The sequence below is a fragment of the Ammospiza caudacuta genome, chromosome 1, assembly GCF_027887145.1.
Source record: "Ammospiza caudacuta isolate bAmmCau1 chromosome 1, bAmmCau1.pri, whole genome shotgun sequence".
Classification (NCBI taxonomy): domain Eukaryota; kingdom Metazoa; phylum Chordata; class Aves; order Passeriformes; family Passerellidae; genus Ammospiza; species Ammospiza caudacuta.
The window spans coordinates 115,575,025-115,590,877 of record NC_080593.1 but is presented as its reverse complement, the minus strand read 5'-3'; the positions used below and the strand labels follow the sequence as shown (position 1 = coordinate 115,590,877).

Here is a 15,853-nt window from a genome sequence, read left to right as displayed (position 1 = left end):
AAAGGAAGAGGGGCAATGGCTCCAAGCTGAACGAGAACGGTTTTAAATTAGATATTAGGGAAAATTCTTCACCGTGAGGGTGGTGGGGCACTAGAATATTTTGACCAGAGAAGCTGCAGATGCCTCATCTCTGGAAGTGCTCAAGACCAGGTTGGATGGAGTGGAAGGTGTCCCTGGCCACGGCAGTGGGGGTGGAACTAGATAGGTCTTAAGGCCCCTTGCAAACCAAACCATTCATCCAGCTGAAATTAGCTGAATTGAATTCCTTGTTTTGCTTTGCTTGTGTGTGCACCTTTTTCTTTACCTATTAATCTATATCTCAACCCATGAGTCTTCTCTCTTTCACTCTCTCCAATCCTGCTGGTGGGGAAGTAAGCAAGCAGCTGAGTGGGGCTTAGTTCTGGCTGGGGCTAATCTGTGACACAAGGTGAGAAAATTGTATTAACTATTCCCCATAACTCTTACAGTGGATCAACATTGCAATTAGATTAATGATGTTTTATATCATTAGTTCTATAAAAGTCAAGGTACTTTTTTAATAATAATAATACATTGAACAATTAAATGGTCTTCTTTTCCTCTTACATCCTTATAATTAAGAGAAATATGCCTTATACATTTCAGATGATTAGAAGAAACAGATAAAATATTTCTATAAGAGAAAAACTTGAGAAAATATCTGATTTTGTTGATGAATACCAAAGAGGAAAAAGACTTTAAGCAAATTACAGTGGTGGTTTTGGGACACGTATATAGACTAACCATGAGTAGGCTGAGGTTGGAAACTAGAAAACATTCATGACAGACATCAAAAGCAGGACTCAAGCTCTAGAACATCTCTCTAGTGGAAGCTGTGATGACTACAGAGAAAAACATTTAAAATGAGATTTAGTAATTACATGGAATTACTTACCTAATTGTGTCATTTCCCTCTAGCAAGCAGCTAAACTAGATAAACTGAGAGCCCCTGGGACTGTGATCTATATGTTATGTTGGCTGTTTCTTCTTAAATTATGGCAAGATAAAAACTGAATTCCTTCCAGTTGTATGGCATACTCCCTATAAATCCCAGAATGTTCGCTGAATACTTTTCTATCCTATTAAAGTAGCTCATATTACTTCTCATGGTGTTCTTGCCTCTCTCAATCAGTATGTTCCTCTAGCATTGTGAGGTTCTCTCTTTAGCCTTCTCCAGTCTTAACTATGAAAGCAATTTTGTTTTATCTGTGCATCTCAGATACCTGATATTCTCTATTTTTGCTTCAAGTTGCACCAGGGAGGGTTTAGATTGGATTTCAGATTGGATAGGAAAAATCACTTCACTGAAAATGCTGTCAAGCACTGGAGGCTGTCCAGGGAAGATGTTGAGTCACCAACCCTGAAAGTATTTAGTATTTAGGTCTGTATATATGGCACCTGGGGACATGGCTTAATGGCGGACTTTGTAATTCTGGGTTAATGGTTGGACTCAGAGATCTTTTCTAACCTAAATAATTTCACAATTCTCTGATCTTCCCTGTACCACTAATGAATATATAAACCCTGTGACAGAATGGTACAGCTCACTGTCAACCTTTTGTCCTGCTCTGAGGTGACCATTTTATTCCTTCTCTTTCAGTTAACAGAAATAAAAACCAAGTTTTTCTGTTAATATTCATTTCACCTCTTGCTGTGGTCTCTGCTAATTGTATCCTGAGGGAGTACTTCACATGTCATGTTTCGAGTGCTAGTTTGCTCAGTAACCCTCAGTAACTCAGTAATAAGGATGTGATTAAAGGCTTCTGAACCTTGATCTGGAAACACTGAGGTGTTGTGAGTGTAGCACAGAGTTCTGTGAATCCAGCAGAAAGACTGTGAGTGATGGAGACATATATAGCTGTTAACTCACCTATAATTTAGACATTATTTACAGCACAGAGTGTTTTATGACATTCAGATGGATTCTAGCAATTTCGAGTTGCATTTTTCAAACAAAGGTTTTATTTCTGTATCAACATGTAAAAGGATGAAAAAAATACCATTGAGACTCGTCACTTGGAGCAGTTCTAAAACAAGTGAAGGAGGACACCAAAAGAAGTGGAGATGGACAGAAGAATGTGAGAAACAAGGGCAGTATAGGAAATAACACACAGATATCTGGTGTGAAATACATTAGACAATACATCTTGCTTTAGAGTTATAACATTAGTTTATTACATAGTATACACAGCTTCAAACAGAAATATAACATTCATTTAAGGGAAAAACTTCTAAAAAAACTGAGTGCTAGGTTTCCTACCTGTGCTGAACCCCTTTTGCTTCACATCCAACTTCTACTTCCCTTCCATGTGCCTTCAGTCCCACACAGACACAATCAAAGCCTCTGGGCCAAGAGGAATTTACGTCAGCCTTTTATTATGTCCCCAATCTGGATAACCAAAGGATCATGACCCAGGGCTTATGTACATGCTAGTTATTCTAGACAGAGTCTTCAAGAGTACAGAATGGCCAAATTCTCATTCTCTACCTGAAAAGCAGCACCTTCTTTTTTCAGGTATACCTCTGACTTCCTTAACAATGAAGAGGGGTACTGCGCAGTATTAGGAATTAAAACCTAACCAAAAAACTGAAACATTCTCCCTAATCACAATACACATTAAATATTTTCCAATTTTGTGTGTTACATCATTTACTGAAAATTGTAAACCATATATAGGTGCTTGCTACATACATGCAGTATTAAAAATGCTGTAAACAGGTATCCAAAATAACTCTAACAATGGATTGAAAGGTCCTGGAACATATTGCATATGCCCTTGGATTCTCAAAATACAACATATTTACAAAAAATAAATCAAACAAACAAAAGGAAAAAACCCAAAACAAAACCACAAATATAAGCTCTAAAGTACAGACAGGTTAAGTTAGAACACACAACTAAAACTTTCAGCGTATGTAGAACAACTTAAAGAGTAAGTGGTGCTGTCTCAGAAGGAAATATGGCAACAGCAGTCAGGAAGTCCATTGCAAACAGTCTCTGCTCTCAGTTCCTAAATATGCCCCATTTCAAGTGTCCTCTGAGTTAAATAGGCCTCCTTATTTAGTGTCTGGATGATCCTACATGGAAAAATCTATTTACTTACATACATATTCTGCAGCTGGCCTTTAAAATCTCAAACAGCAATTTTATAATGTATATGTATATAAAATTAACATGACTTCTGTTTCCTACTCGTTAGTGTATTACAGCATTTGAATAGTATTTCCTACTTTTCATTTAAAATTAAACGTATCTGTTGATTTTCTTCTGGGAAAAGCATTTCCACTGAAAGGCAGTTTTCAAACTCCTTCTCAAATGTCCTGGAATATAAAAACCTTAAATCTTGGGCAGGTATTTCAAATTTCAGTTCTCGGTTGAAAAAAAGCAGCCAACATTTCTCTAAAATTAGATTATTGGTACACCACTACCTCTTGAAAGATAATATTTCACAGAAAAACTATTTCCTAACCAAGAAATCATTGCCTTGGAAGTACAACTTTTCTTCATATAGTGGTTCCCATAAAAAATTAATTAATGTTTGTATGTCAGCCCTGATATACAATTGTGACTTATTTTTATCTAGTTATTCACACTGAGAGTTTTATTGGTTGTGCCGTACAGCAGTTTATTATGTGATTTTTTTTTTTCTGAAGATGCTTTCACTAATCTAATGTAATGGAAATTCCAAGATCTTTATTACAAGTCTTTCTCATCTTTACTGTTTCCACTGTTCAGTGTAGAAGAGCAAACTACTTCTTCTTTGTCTTCTTCTGTAGGAAGGGCATTTTTGTTTTTCAGATTTTCAGAGGCTTTATGTTCAGTGCTATTTAAGGAAGGGTCACACTTCAGAAATGTTTCAGAGTGACAGGTTTCTGCTGAATCTGCCAACATGGGAGAACATTTTTCTTCAACAATATAAATTAAATTTATTCTTAAAGTTTGACTTTTTTTTGTCTTTCCATTGGGTAGCTCAGTATTTGTGCCTGTGACAAGATCACTGGGTATGTGTTTGGATACACTATTTTGACAATTTCTGGCTTCTATGGGGTTTGCATTCATATCCTCTCTAATATGTAACTCCCTTAAAACATTCGTGTCTTTCAAAGTTGAGGATGCAAGTATCCCAAAGTTACTAAAAAAATCTAAGGTGTTATCAGCATAAAACCTATTAAAGATATTATTGACAATCTTATTGATAGAGTTATTCTCCAAAGTCACATAATTATTTTTGTCTGTCAGGTCTTGACCTGACCACTCTAAATGTTTGCTCTTTTTCGCCAACAGATATGGACCCAGCTGGTTCTCAATATCAGAAGCCTTTTGGTAGGCATACCCTCTCTGTTCCTCATTAATTGGTGTTACTGTTACCATAAGTATTGGGCAATGTTGGCCACATATTGCATGGAGTCTATCCAGAGAATCTTCTTCACGAAGAGCACTTCTCTCAACATTACTAACACTAGTTGGCTGAGACTGTATGGGTGCAGCATTTGAAGGATTTTCCAAAGGATGCACCTTGTTATCGGGCAGTCTAAATTCTACAGATGAAAAGGCTGGAAAATTGGTGTCAGCCTGTGTGGAAGTAGAACCTACCATGGTTGATGGATTGGTCTTGTCTTTGTTTGGTGCAGGAAGGACCTTGCCATTGCGACTAGGTTTGCCTTTTGTATTTGACTCATCCTGAAAGGGATCTGAATCACTATTATGAGGCATATTGAAGTAGCTGCAAAAATTTTCAGGGGGTTTTACCATGTCTTCAAGTTCTGAAGAAGGGATCTCATCAAGGGCGGGGTACTGATCCAGGTTGCCAAAGTGAGAGTATGGGACTTCATCACTTTCAATTGATGTTGTGTCCAAATTACCATACATTCCAATCCGTTCAGGTGGTGACCTTCTTATCAAATGATTTTCTTTCAGAAGCCATTTGCCTTTATCTATCAATACTCCTTCATCTTCACTAGCCTGAATGCTAGGTTGACAGTGTTGGTTTGGAGATTCCCCTAAGCACTCATTAGTATAACTTGTCTCTTCTCTGTTAAGAGCAGATTGTGGTGTTGGTAAAGGAGTATTTTCTCTTCTTGATATACTGTCATCTTTGTTTACTTTTACTGGATATTCTTGTGATGGTAGTGAAGAATGTGAAAATCTCTGTGCAGAACAAGACATAGATTCTTGAGAAAAATAAATTATTTTTTCCCCCACTGCAGAGTGGAATCCTTCAGTATCCGCTTGAAATACCTTTGACATATAAGGAAATCCTTTGTGAAAGTCGGGCTTAAATGAAGCTTCTGTCTTGCCATAGAGCCTTTCGATAGTTCTCTTGACATATCCAGTATTATAATGTTTTTCAAGTGCTTCCTCCCCACTTTCATTGGTCAAGTCACTGGATGCTCTAAAGTTATTATCACTCTCTTCAGTATCTGGTCTGTAATCTGACCAGTCTGAAGTAGCAGGACTTTTTAAGCATTTTTTTAATTGAGAGCTGTCAGAACACATTTTATTCTCCAGTTCTTCTACTTGCAATTTCTGTTCTCCTTCAGTCATGTCACATTCTGTAACTTGCTTTGATTCATAACGAAATGATAATGGAGAGACTGTAGATAACCTCTCAGAGGTTTCCTCAGATATTTCTGCATCTTCTTTGTCTCCCTGTACAGAATAGTCCTCATTATTATATTCTAGAGAAGTTTCAGCATCTAGTGTAGATTGGTTTTTAGGGGTTTTGTCAATATCTGATGACTTTGGATCAACATCCTCATCTTCACTTTTATCAGTACTAACAGGTGCAACATCTTTTTCTCCTTCTAACTCAGAAGTATCCTGATCTAAAATACAATTGTTATCATTAGAAGTTACACTATGAACTGTGGAGTTAGGTTCTACTGAAGATTCTGACTCTTCATTAGTGAATGATATATCTTGAGTTTTTTCGTATAGGTTACCAGGCATTTCTTTGTTTCTTTCTGGTGTCTCTATAGCTGATGGAAGGCTGCAGGTATTTGAATTAGTATTGGCAAATAGACCATCTAGTGTTTCAGGAGCAGTCATGTCTAAAGCCTCTGTTTCTTTACAAAGATCCTTCTCTATATCAAAACAGCTTTCTGATTCCCCAGTTAATTTTAGAGCTTCTTCAGAATTGACACTGTCCATCACAGTACAAGGTTCAACTAATTCTTCATGTTCATGCAAATGTGTATTATTAGGAATGTCAGATGTGGGCACATTCTCATGCATGGAGCCCTGCTTTTCAAGTTCCTTCCTGAAGTGTACTAAGTTATTTTCTGATGATTGTTGGAGATGTGAGAAGACAGCCTTCAGCTCATCAGCTTGTTCTATAGTTGCAGTTTGTTTCAGACATTTTAACTGCATAAATATTTCAGAACAGCTACAGGCATTTTTTTGCATATCATCTGTGATTGTGCCAATCAAACTCTCTCTCAGATTCAGTAAAAGTAGCCAAGCTAAGAGGGCATTGGAGGAAGAACCAAAAGCTGCAGGAGAAAGATCCAAAAAGCTGCAAGATTTTCCAATGCATCCACTATGCCCTTTCTGCAGACCAAGCAAGGCTGACTGAAGTTCATGCAGCAACATGCTAGACATGCAATTATTCTGAACTTCAATTCCAATTTTTTCACTTACTATTGTGCAATCAGCTTGAACAGCAACCTCAGATCTTTTTCTTTGACATAGGTTGGTAACTTGAATGTCAACTTCTGCCATCTTTTTATCATTCTCATGTGCTTCATGAAACAAATGCAGCTTACTATCCTGACGAAATTCCGACTTCAGTAAATAGTTGGCTTCTTCTAGTATAGATGTACTAGAATGAATCAAAGAGTCAGTTTGTCTTTCATCTGAATCTTTGGCTGTGTCTTCTGAAATTTGCAATTTACCAATAGGCTTTAAAGGTTTTTTTGTTAGATTATCTTCAAGTAGATGTGTTTTTCCAGTTACATGCACATTATTTGTGATAAATGTATCTTCTTCTTCTATAGAAGTATCACTATTTTCTTTAGGAATAGAACAGGCATTGCTACTCTCTACAGTCCCTTCTTTTTTCTTTATAGGGGGCAAGACAGAATTTGAGAAAGAATTTTTCAGCCAAGTTTGGACATAGTTTTCACGCGAATGCTCAGCAACCTTCTCTTGAAAATCCTGCTGGTTTAGAGCCTCTAGTGTAATGACACTCTCTAACATATTTTTCTTATTTACACCTTTACCTAGATTTTTCTTCATCATCTTTTGCTTTTTCTCTTTCTTTGATAGCAAATGTTCCAAATTATTCTTCTCCTTTTCTTTTTCAAAAATAAGATGCTTTGGCACTTCTGACAATGGCTTTGAAGTCACTGATGAGTCAGGTGTCTGCTTGAAAGAACTGGTCATAAGATGTGGGCCTTCTTTCTCAATACTAAATGTACCCTGACTGTGTTCAGATTCGTTGTTTGAATCAGCTGTCTTTAGACCATCTTCACTCTTTGCAGATGAAATGATACTGCTTTTTTTGCCTGACTTCAATTTTACTTTGGCTAACTTCTTGTTACTACTTCCTTTTTTTTTATTAGATGATGATGATCCATTTTGCTCCACTGAGTCCTGATGATCAAAATCATCTTCAGGATTTATGGTTTTGTCTGAATTGGCAGATCCTTCATTGTTTCTTACAAAATATTCAGATCCTTTTTTATGAGGCATTTCAGAATATTTATCCATAGCCTCTACTGTGGAATCCTGTGAGATATGCAGTCCCTTGCTGCTAGTTATCCCTGAAATTTCTTGATGCTTTTGACTTTCATATGTATCTTGCTCTAGAAAGCTCGATGATTTTCTTTTCTTCTTTTTCTTTTTGGTGAAGGATGATGCAGACTCATTGTTCTCAATAGGTGTTGTCCTCATACATTCAGTCGTGGCACTGGTTTGATTCTCACTTTCAGTAACAGTAGGAAAGAATCCAGTTGTTTGATTTACTTTCTCAGAAGGACTCTTACTGCATGGAGGTGCCATCATTTTCATCTGGCTATGTCCAGCACAGGCTGAATGCACTGACTCTTGAGAAGTACCTACTAAATCAGCAACTTGGCATTTTATTTCTTCTTTTGACTGACACAATCCTGAGTATGTAATGAAAGAACTCACTGATCTTTTTATTTGTTTAATATCACATGACTTATGGATGTGATCTGCTGTACCTGGCCTAGCTGTCTGGTAAGTTTTTGATGATGACATGAAACCACTGATGCCAGCTTTGGAGGTTGATACTAAACTACTGTATGTACCTTGTTCCACAACTGATTTCTCCAATATATTCTGTACCAATTCATCCTCATTAGACACGTCTAATGTCTTCCTGTTTGTTGTTTCTATTAGCTCACTACTTTTGTGGCTTACTTTAAAAAGCATTTCTTCCTTTACATTTTCTGAAGACAGCTTTAATAAACCATTGTCACCCATCTCATTAAACTTTGGACTACTGACACTTGATTTTTTTCTGCTTGAATGAGATACCATGCAATACTCAGATGTTTTTTCTCCATTCTGTACTTCCTCACTGTAGGAAAACTGTCCTATTGTCTTTTCTTGAATCTCTTTCTCAGATACCAAGGTGACACTTTCAACCACTGCTTTCTTCTGTCTAACACGCCTTGGCCCAGGGGTGGGAGGCCTATAAAAGCGAGGCTTGATATTTCCCTCGGGCACATTGCTTACATCTAAATCTGCAGAATTGTTCTTCTCAGAGACATTACAATCAGCAGTTTTCAAATCAGATTCTGATTCTTTTTCTGACATTTCTTCATTGGATTGCTGTAACGAGTCTTCCTCTCCTTTATTGCAGCTCTTCAAATATGGAGCATCTTTTGGATTTATACAGTCTGACGTATTTACTTTGGATGAGCAGTCTCCCACATGCATTGCAGAAGAATTGCAGATGGAGACATTTTTGTCATCAGAAAGGCCAGCACGACTTACAGTGGTTGTCCACTTAATGGTTTCTTCCTCTTTAATTTTGAATCGAACTTTCATTTCCACTGTGATACTGCCATCTTGGTTAACATGAACAGACTTCTCAATGTCATCCTGATACTGTGCCACAGATAATTCTTCACCAATAACTGACCGATTTCCTCCTATCCCATTATGGCTGTCAAGAACACAGGAAGAATCTGAGTTGTTATCATTTGAGTTGTTATCATTGCTGGATCCTTTATAGGAAGAAACTGAGAATATCTGAGATCTTGAACTAGAGTCCATTTCAGCTCTCACTACCCATAATCACATTGAAAGAATACAGATTCGTTCAGTAGACAGAAAGTAGAGCAGGCAAGTACCACGGATAAGGATCCAGGTGATGAGACAGTGAGTGGACAGGCAACAAAGGAAAAGAAGAAAGGAGAAAAATTAGTATTAAAGATGCTAATGAAGCATGTTATTTTACATACTTTCTTTTTTATTTATTTTGCATTAGAAAGTACAGGAAAAAAAACATGGGTAATCTTGATATTCATCTATGAAGTTTTCTAAGAAATATGAGAAAGTCTTAATAAAGAATTAAGCATTTAAATACTTGTCTACTTATTTTTTCTTTTACAATAAGTTCTTTCTAATGCCAGAACTACAGTCTTATTTGAAGCTCCAAACCTAAAAAAAGTACTAGATGATCTCATTTTGTACTTAGTTGAGAGCTGAGGTTGCCTTGAGCTTTTGAAAGGATTCATAGGTACTCACTCGTTCAGGTTTTGAACGACCAGCTTTACTTCCTCCTCATGTTTTAGTGATCATTATATCACTTCCTACTAGTTCTTACAGTTATCACTAAAATGTGTCAGTAAAGATCAATATATATGTTCTTGGGCTTAATTTAACAATCTACAGTGCATTAGTAACTACTCTTTGTAGTGTCACTGACACGTGACTAAAGGGTTCATATCCAATCCTCTGACCTTCTGTAAAGAAGGAAACACTGAAGTTCTTTAACTCCTTGTAAAATCTGACCTTAAATCATGACATTTTGGAACACATTTATGTATCTGTACTGTAGACAATGTGCAAAACTCAGCAAAGCCTAAAAGAATACTTCTAGACTTCAGTCATTTTTGAATGTGGCCCAAAATGTGTTAGCATACACAGTATATTTTCCCACAATATGTTTTAATTACTCTGCAATAACTTGGGTCTTTTAAAAATTTTATCTCATCTCTCCCACATAGTTGTCACTGAAGAGTTGAGAGCTAAAAGAACATGAGATAAGAATAAAGTTTTTCTGTCTTCCAAGGTCTTCCACACATGCAAGGGAAACAGTGCAGGTATGCCCACACAAAGGTATGAACAACTGCTATGATATTGAAATATATATATATATATATATATATATATATATGATCCACCATTAAATATATAGGTTTGACTTGCAAAAAGCATTTTAACACACGTAATATTAACTTATCTACATTTCTTGAATTTAAGTTTGTTTGTTTTCTTAAGTGATTTCACATCAATACTTTTACAGTAATATATTACCATTATAGAAACATGTCTATAACTTCAGGCAAAAGGCCTTGCAAGCTTCTTGAGCAGATGCTTTACCATGAACTGAATAAGAAACAAAGGTTTGTACTCATTCTTCTAAAACAGACCAGAACTTATGCTTCACAAAGTAAAAATCTCACCTTCCCTGTCTCAGGAAATGGAATTGGAACAAAGATGCTGAAATTTCATTTTCCATGCTTTCATTTCATCAGTGATATCTCCTACACCCGATATTTTTTAAATTCTCAGGTTAAAGACAAAAAGAGGGTTGCTTCTTCCTCCCTCCTTCTGTGATTGCTGTTGACTAAGAATTAGAAGCAGGAGATAATCATATTCAATAACTCAGGTTTTCTACAATTGCAAGGCTCTGTCTCAAAGCAGAATCTAGGTAGGATTTTTGTTTCTGCAGAACTTTCATTCTCAAAATGTTCTTATTCATTCTCTCTTGACTCATTAGTTATGCTCTGCAAACAGGTCTCAAGCTGTGCAAGTCAAAGTACGTGAAGGCTGAAAAAAACTTAAATTAATAGCCTGGTGGGGAGATAATAAACTGCAAGGAATGTGAATGGAACTCCCTCAAGCAAATGGAAATCAAATGTCATATATTAACGTGCTCCATGACACTGTCAGGGTTACTGTGGAAAGTCCCAGTACAGTAACAATTACAGTGTTCCCTGGGTTCTCCAGTACAGCATGAAGCTGTAGCAAGAGTAGACAGTACTCTGGATTAAGGAAGTACCTCAGCCCTACAGGATGCTCCAATGTCAGGAATTCCCATAGGATTTAAAGATGTGGTACTGCAGGATTTCGTTTCCCTTAGGCTATTCATCTAGCCTGACTTCTCTCCAAGAGCTCCTCACTTTCCTGCTCATCCACTGGCCACACTCTTCCTGATCTTATCAGTGGAGCAACTCGGTGTGTGACCAAAGAGAAAGTACATATTTGTGAATCTTTTCCCAAACTTATTTAAAAGTATATATAACAGCCATGAGGATATAGGAATGGACAACACTCTGTTTAGGCAAAAGCAGCTTCAAAGACATGATGAAGTTGTGAGTGGATGGATGCTATACTAGTTTTCCTATTTATGCGACAAGAGAAGAAGAGTAAGTCATGACAAGCCAAACCTCCACTTAAGTTCTGAAAACTGAAGTTTTGCCCAAGCAATTCAATGAGACCCTGAAGTAGCCTGAGGTTTTACTTTTACCACTGTTGTTATTAATTCTGACACCAAAAAATTAATAACAATGGCAATCAAGTGTATTAAAGTGAAATATACTCATAAATTTTCATCCATGTTCTAAGTCTATCAGAAACAAAATATGCATAGTAGCTGAATACTTAGCAGAAACTTGCATTTTAAAAAGAAAATTAACACTTTGATCTTTTGTAAGCTATAGAGGAGTCACAGCAGATATAAACAGTTTCAACTGGCCTTTCTGAATATCCTTGATCCTAGTAAGATTGTCACTGTTTGTGTCTTATGCTGAGAGAGATAAACAAATTATTAAAATACAAATTAATTCAAAGAACTTACTCTTTTCACTTTCTGACTTGGCATTTGCTTTTGGGTACACACGATTTCCAATTCCAAGCAATTTAGCAGGTCGCAAATACCCAAGGGATTCATAATTGCTTGGTTTAAAAGGCTCTCTCCCCGCTGCGACTACAGCTCCAGAGCACAATATCAGGGCCTGAAGATTAGGAACCTGGAAAAAGAAGTAACATTAAATTCTCTGCATTAGTAACCACCAAAAAATAATGTAAGAGGTTCATCTCTTTCAAGCTTTAATATCTTCACTCCTTAGTCTCCACATTCATTTGCAGTAGACTATTAAATATGCATCACAGCATGGAATTAATTTTTAAATTCCTATAAGGCAGTTCCTATTTCTGTGAGGATGTATCTAGTTATATGAATATAGCAGATAATTACTTCAAGAAGTAACTTGATCTTAAACACTTCAAAATTTTCTTAAAATTTAAGTGTTTAGACATGTAATTTTTTTTCATTGTTGCACAGTGACTGCTCATAGTCATGAAATATGAATATGCATTTGGAGGTAGGCATATGTATGAAGACATGGAGGAAAAATTCAGAATGCAGCACAAGCAGTTGATTAATACTTTCACAAAGGAACAGGAGACCACCATAGAGCATCATACTTTGGAAAAAACCTCTGGAGGTCATGTAGTCTAACCCTCTACTCAAAGCAGATCTGACTGGATCAAAATGCTCAGAGCCTTGTCTGACAGTTTTAAATGTAGGTTCCAAAATATATTGCAAATTAAGGCTTACAAACTGTACTTCACTAACTTGAAGGTAATATGGATGGTTTCCCAACCTAATATACAATTTCAACATGTGAAGGGCAAGCAGGAGATTTCTTTTGAACTCTTAGAGTTCTGCACAGATTTCTCTTTCTAGATGCCTGCTAAGTGCAACCATAAGTGCTTTCCTGTGGTAAAACAACAGACAGAAAAAACACTGAGATGAAATTATACAGACAGCACATGAAACTAAAATCTGAATTATTAGTGCTGCACCATCTGAGTTTAGAGGTACAGAACCTGGTCTATGGTTTGAAACTATGATAGGCAATCAGGTGTCAGAGTTCCAAGTCATTGATGGCAAGGCACTCTGCATTTGTGCAATGATAAAAATACATGTGGACATTAGATACCACTTACCGTATTCTAAAACATTAAAAATCCCAGATAAATATCATTAAGACTAAAGGAAGCTCTTGCATAAATGGATAAAAGTACAGAATTGGCAGCATGCCTTAAAGAGGTCTGAGTAAGAGAGAAAAAAATTGTTAATTTTTCTCTTTTGCTTAAAATGAAATGTGTCCTCACTAACTTCTCTCTGTTCACAAGATTCCAGTGTATTTCCTCCAAGCCAGTAGCCCTTCTGAAGGGGAAAAAAGCATAGAAGGTAAACAGTTGAAATCTAGCACATCAGATCATACATCAGGACTAGGTTTCAATCATGGATACAAATTCTTTTTTATTTAAAATATACTAGAAGAAATCACCAAAAAAAAATGTCAGTATTCATCCTTTCTCTCACCTTTCTGCCATCAGTGGTATAGAGCTTTGTGACTGGATATTGCATTAACTCACTCATATAGTCCAGAAAGGCCTCAAATGTTTGTGTATTTTTCTTTCCCAAAACTACAGTGCGCCTTAGTCTTACATCCCCGTTTTTGAAAACAAGCATCTTTTTGGGAGTTGTTATTCTGCTTTCTCGATGGCCAAACCCATCTTCATTCTGCCGTGCTAATTGCACAGCTCGCCGACGAGCACTGACAGGCCTGCTGATCTGCCAGGGCAGTGGCTTTTTGCTGGCCTGTTCCAGGTTGATGGGCTTCATTTTCCTCTGATGGGAACAAATATAGGATTTTCCATCTTCCAGATCCTCCAAATTGGTGATGCTGTGCCTCCCTCTTGGTGTACTAATATTCCTTACTCCAAAAGGTAACGGGACCCGTTTGGACAAACTATCCAGCAAGGCATCAAATGTCTTGTAAGACCTGCTATTAACAACCATTTTGATCCCATTAAACTGGGGATCTCCACTTTTATAGAAACAAATCCGTTTTGCCACAACAGGTTCGGTAACGTTGAAATGGCGCGCGGATAAACTCTGCTCACTCTCCGAGGAGTTTGGATGATTCGCCGAGTAACTGCTGGAAGGTGTTTCACTCATTTTGCCAGCAATCTGGAAGAAAGAGGAGATGGATGTAAAACTTCCTCTGTGACTGGTAAAAATATGATCTACATTTTGAAAGGTGCAGGAAGAGGATTTATGAGAAACCAACAGCAGCATGTTGTGCCAAAAATCATTGGATTTAAATGGATTCAAGCTGTTATCACTAAATTCCACAAAGGCTCCAATACTGTCAGATTAAGTTAGCATAGCTCTACTTGCAAGTATTCCCAAAACTCTCCAATGTAATTTCAATTCTCTTATCATTTTGGTACAAGAGACCTTTTCTTAGAAGGAGGTGGTTTTGTCAGTCCATCCTTTCTTGAGCATGAAGCTGATGATATTTCACATTTAAGATATTTAAGAAAAGTCCTTTCTAGGAGGGAGCAATTTCTGCTACAGTACATGCCTTTTTTAGTCTAAAATAGCTAAACTGAAAGAAATTGCAATTCAGTCTGATCTTATATACTAGTTTCATACCAAGGCAAAACCATGAAAGTCAAAGAAAAGTCTCCTGATTTATGGAACTGTAATCTACACAATAATAAGGCCTGAAACATATGTTAGAGTGAAATTTTATCATAAACTGGCATATTATTTACTTTTCTATTACAAGTTTTATGTCTCACAATACATATCTACTACAACAGTCATATACTGAGACAAAAAACTACTGACAAAATAAGGCATTTTTAGTGAAAGAAAAGCCTTTAAGTTCCTCAAAAAGACAAAAAAACTTCAGGTATTCTTCAGGAGAAGTAGCCTTGAAATTAAAACATTTAAATACTGGTCTTATAAATAACAAATTATTTCTGACAACCATATTGATAGTCTTCATGCTGGTAAATAGAGCACCAATCTTTCCATTTTAATCCAATCTAAATATAGATGCTGTAATGACAACCCTTTCAGTGACTAAAATAACTATTTTAATGATTGGCTTGTTTTCACTGAAACACGGGGTAAAATTTTTCAACTAATTAGACTCAAGGAAACAGTTTTAGTAGACTTTTACTGAAAAGCTACATTGCAGCCTTGGGGAACACTTGTCATCAAAATAAATTAAATTCTTTGATGATATAACCTTACTATAGCTGCCATATTGAGTAATGGAACAATCTCCAGCTACCATATATTTTTAATGAAGCTATAGAAAAAAGTATTTTGATTATTTTAATCCTGCATATATCCATTCTGAAATTAATAAAAAGATGTTATGTTTCAAGACAATTAAGGTTCAAATAAAGTCAGATTTTATAAGATTTTATCTTACTGTGTTCTTACAGCCTTTCCAATAATGCTTCAGGTGAAATGCAATAATGCACTGCTTTAACTCATGTGTTTTGCCTTCACTAGGAGTTAATTATTTTGAACACTGATCAGAACACAGGAAGAAATGTCTCCTTATAAGACATAATTTATGATGCAAAATATAATTCTCTAAGTGCTAAAATTGAAAAATAGCCCAACAGGACTGCACTAGAATGGTGTACTCTAAGATTGATTTGCATAATCACAATTCCATTTAAAATAAATAAATAATTTTTAAAAGCCTAAAACATGAAAACTAAAAAAAACATTTAATTAAGGAATAAGCAAGA

General features: G+C 36.3%; 1 protein-coding gene across 1 annotated transcript; it reads right to left on the bottom strand.

Moving 5' to 3' along the window:
• Positions 1-3,630: 3,630 nt before the first annotated feature.
• On the bottom strand, positions 3,631-14,252 carry RP1 (RP1 axonemal microtubule associated). The gene is made up of 3 exons (XM_058816706.1): positions 13,614-14,252; positions 12,078-12,249; positions 3,631-9,276 (listed from the first exon to the last, which is right to left on the bottom strand). Exons 1-3 carry the CDS (start codon positions 14,250-14,252, stop codon positions 3,716-3,718), a joined length of 6,372 nt encoding a protein of 2,123 aa, XP_058672689.1. The 3' UTR covers positions 3,631-3,715.
• Between the last annotated feature and the right edge of the window lie 1,601 nt (positions 14,253-15,853).